The sequence below is a fragment of the Nicotiana sylvestris genome, chromosome 11, assembly GCF_000393655.2.
Source record: "Nicotiana sylvestris chromosome 11, ASM39365v2, whole genome shotgun sequence".
NCBI classification, from domain to species: Eukaryota; Viridiplantae; Streptophyta; class Magnoliopsida; order Solanales; family Solanaceae; genus Nicotiana; species Nicotiana sylvestris.
This window is the reverse complement of record NC_091067.1, coordinates 50,717,760-50,720,973: the sequence shown is the minus strand read 5'-3', so window position 1 is coordinate 50,720,973 and position 3,214 is coordinate 50,717,760. Positions and strand designations below refer to the sequence as shown.

At 42.5% G+C, this 3,214-nt stretch overlaps 1 protein-coding gene across 1 annotated transcript; it reads right to left on the bottom strand.

The window, feature by feature from the left end:
• Nucleotides 1-236: 236 nt before the first annotated feature.
• Nucleotides 237-848, bottom strand: LOC138881022 (uncharacterized). The gene has a single exon (XM_070161218.1). The coding sequence runs from the start codon at nucleotides 846-848 to the stop codon at nucleotides 237-239; it is 612 nt and encodes a 203-aa protein (XP_070017319.1).
• Nucleotides 849-3,214: the final 2,366 nt, after the last annotated feature.

Genomic DNA, 3,214 nt, shown 5'->3' with positions numbered 1-3,214 from the left:
CCAGGATGTATCCATTCATGTGGGGTCCACACACCCCTGCGTGCACTTCATACATGATTCTTCTTGCCTCTTCGCATCCACACATCTTAGCAAGTTGAGATCTGGAGTCCTTTTATATAAGACCTCACCGCTCAAGAAGACACCGCCGACAAGCCTTCTAATGGTTATTTTTTTTTATTTCCATTGGCCTGCTCGGGATATTCTTTCATTTTCAGAAACCTCTTGATATCGTGATACTATGGCTGAACATTTGGTTCCACCTCAACCATATTGTAGTAACCATGCCTTTCTTGAATTTGGATTTCCAACGGGTCGATGTGGAGATTGTCTGGATACGGCAACATCGAATCCAAAGTAGCGAGTGCATCGGCTAACTCATTGTGAAAGAAAGGAATGCACCAGAACTCGACTAACTTGAAAAACTTGCTAAGGTCTTCCACACATTTCCTGTATAGAATAAGCTTGACATCCCGAGTTTCCCATTCACCCCGAGCTTGTCGGATAATCAAGTCCGAATCTCCCATGATTAACAGTTCTTCCACATCTTGGTCGATTGCCATATTCATACCCATATTGCAGGATTCATACTCAGCAATGTTATTTGTGCAGAAAAACCAAAGTCGGGTTGTGGCCGGATAGTGCTGACTAGTGGGTGAGATCAAAATTGCCCCAATTCCAACGCCTTTTGCGTTCACAGCTCCATCGAAGAACATTTTACAAGCATTTGTGTCTTCTGATGTTACCTCATCTGAATTCACCTCTTCATCCAGGAAGTAAGTACTCAAGGGTTGATATTCATCATCGACGGGGTTTTCAGCTTGGTGATCTGCAATAGCCTGGGCTTTCATTTCCGTGCGGGTAACATAGACTATGTCGAATTCAGTGAGCAAGATCTGTCATTTTGCTAACCTCCCTGTGGGCATCGGCTTCTAGAATATGTACTTCAAAGGGTCCGGTCTGGTGATGAGATAAGTGGTGTAGGCCAACAAGTAATGCCTAAGCTTTTGAGCGATCCAAGTTAGAGCGCATCAAGTCCTTTCCAACAAAGTGTATTTGGCTTCATAATTGGTGAACTTCTTGCTCAGGTAGTAAGTTCCCTGCTCTCTCCTCCCAGTCACATCATGTTTCCCGAGGACATATCCGAAGGAATTCTCCAAGACTGTCAAATACAGAAACAAAGGCCTCCCAGGTTCAGGTGGGACCAAGACTGGCGGGTTCGATAGATATTCTTTGATTTTGTTAAAGGCTTCTTGACACTCATCCGTCCATTTAATCATTGCATCTTTCATTAACAGCTTGAAGATGTGCTCACATGTGGAAGTCAACTGAGCAATGAATCAGCTAATGTAGTTCAACATTCCCAGCAGGCTCATAACCTCTTTCTTGGTTCTTGGAAGAGGCAAATCCTGAATAGACTTTATCTTTGTTGGATCTAGCTCGATGCCCCTCCGACCGACTATAAATCCCAAGAGTTTGCCAGACGGAACCCCAAATGACCATTTGGTCAGATTTAGCTTCAAATCATACTTACGCAGCCGCTCAAAGAACTTTCTCAGATCCCGAACATGGTCATCCTATGTACTGGATTTGATGATCACATTGTCCACATACACCTTGATTTCTTGGTGCATCATGTCATGAAAGATGGCAGTCATGGCCCTCATATAAGTTGCCCCGGCATTTTTCAAACCAAAAGGAATGACCCTGTAATAATAGGTGACCCAGGGTGTGGTGAAAGCTGTCTTTTCCGCATCCTCTTCATACATCAACACCTGATGATATCCTGCATAACAATCCATGAAAGACTGTATTTCATGTTTGGCACAGTTATCAACAAGGATGTGAGTTTGGCAAAGGGAAATTGTCATTGGGACTTGCTTTGTTCAGATCTCGGTAGTCAACACACACTCGAGTCTTCCAATCTTTCTTTGGCACGGGAACCATATTAGCTAACCAGGTGGTGTATCGGACCACTCGGATAACTCCCGCCTTCAACTGTTTCATGACCTCTTCTTTAATCTTGTCATTGATATTAGTTTTGAACTTCCTCTATTTTTGCTAGACAGGGGGATAATCGGGGTATGTCGGCAACTTATGGACCACCAAATCGACACTTAATCTTGGCATGTCATCATAAGACCAAGCAAATACAACTTTGAATTCAAACAAAAGTTGGATCAATGTGTCCCTAGTTTTTTCATCTGTGTGAATGCTTATCTTAGTTTCTTGGACTTCTTCAGAACTACTCAAATTAACCGGCTCGGTTTCATTTAAGTTTGGCTTAGATTTATTCTCAAATTGCTCCAATTCTCGATTTATTTCCCTAAAAGCCTCTTCTTCATCATATTCCGGTTCTTGATTCATTATTTCACAATGAGACAACGTGTTTGGATTTGGGCATGAAGTCCACAAGCATGTCATGTTATTTAAAGCTGCATTATTAGAACTAAAAGAAGAAATAAGAAAAAGTGACAAAAATCAGAAAGAATAAAGAGAGATGAACGATGACATATTTATTTCATTGAATTGAATGTTGAAGATAACAGGGTTTACATTGGAATTTAATGATAATAAACTAAAAGAAACATCTGAGTTACACCCTGAAATAAATCGTGATGCATAAAAGGTGCCAAGACTGGACTACCAGGATTCCCGCCTGACTGGGAATGGAGTAGCCTTCCAGTTTTGCAACTTGGCATTGGGCCCCATGTGTAGCACCTCAGTGCTGCTCGAGCCTTCTCCTAGCTGAACCATGTGGGTTTCATACAACATTTGCCTCATGGCTCCACATATCTCCTCAATTTCCACGGCCGTGAAGGCCTCATCTTCTTCTTCTTCATTGTACTTGGGCTTGACGAAGGTTCTGCAGAGATGCGCGCTGAACCGGCTGAGGTAAAACCCAACCATTTCTCTTTCATTTGTTTGCACATGTCACATCAGCTTTTGTGTCATAAAAACCCACACCAAAGAACTTCTTGTTGGCAGGTAGAGTGATAGGTTCTGTGATACCTTGCAATAATGCCCCGAGTCCTTTCCCAGGCTTATAACCATGCTTGATCATTTTAGCAGCAACTATGATGGATGCATTTGACAGAAAAGCCTGAGGACAAGGGCTTCCCTCTACATATTAATCTGCGACTACCACCTCGAAAGCTTGATAAAATATATATTTGCTACCTTCCCTGGCTTCGAGACATAGGACTGATGGGTCCTA

Coding starts and splice junctions, on each gene's coding strand:
- LOC138881022 (XM_070161218.1), bottom strand. CDS start 848: ATGAAAGCCCAGGCTATTGCAGATCACCAAGCTGAAAACCCCGTCGAT.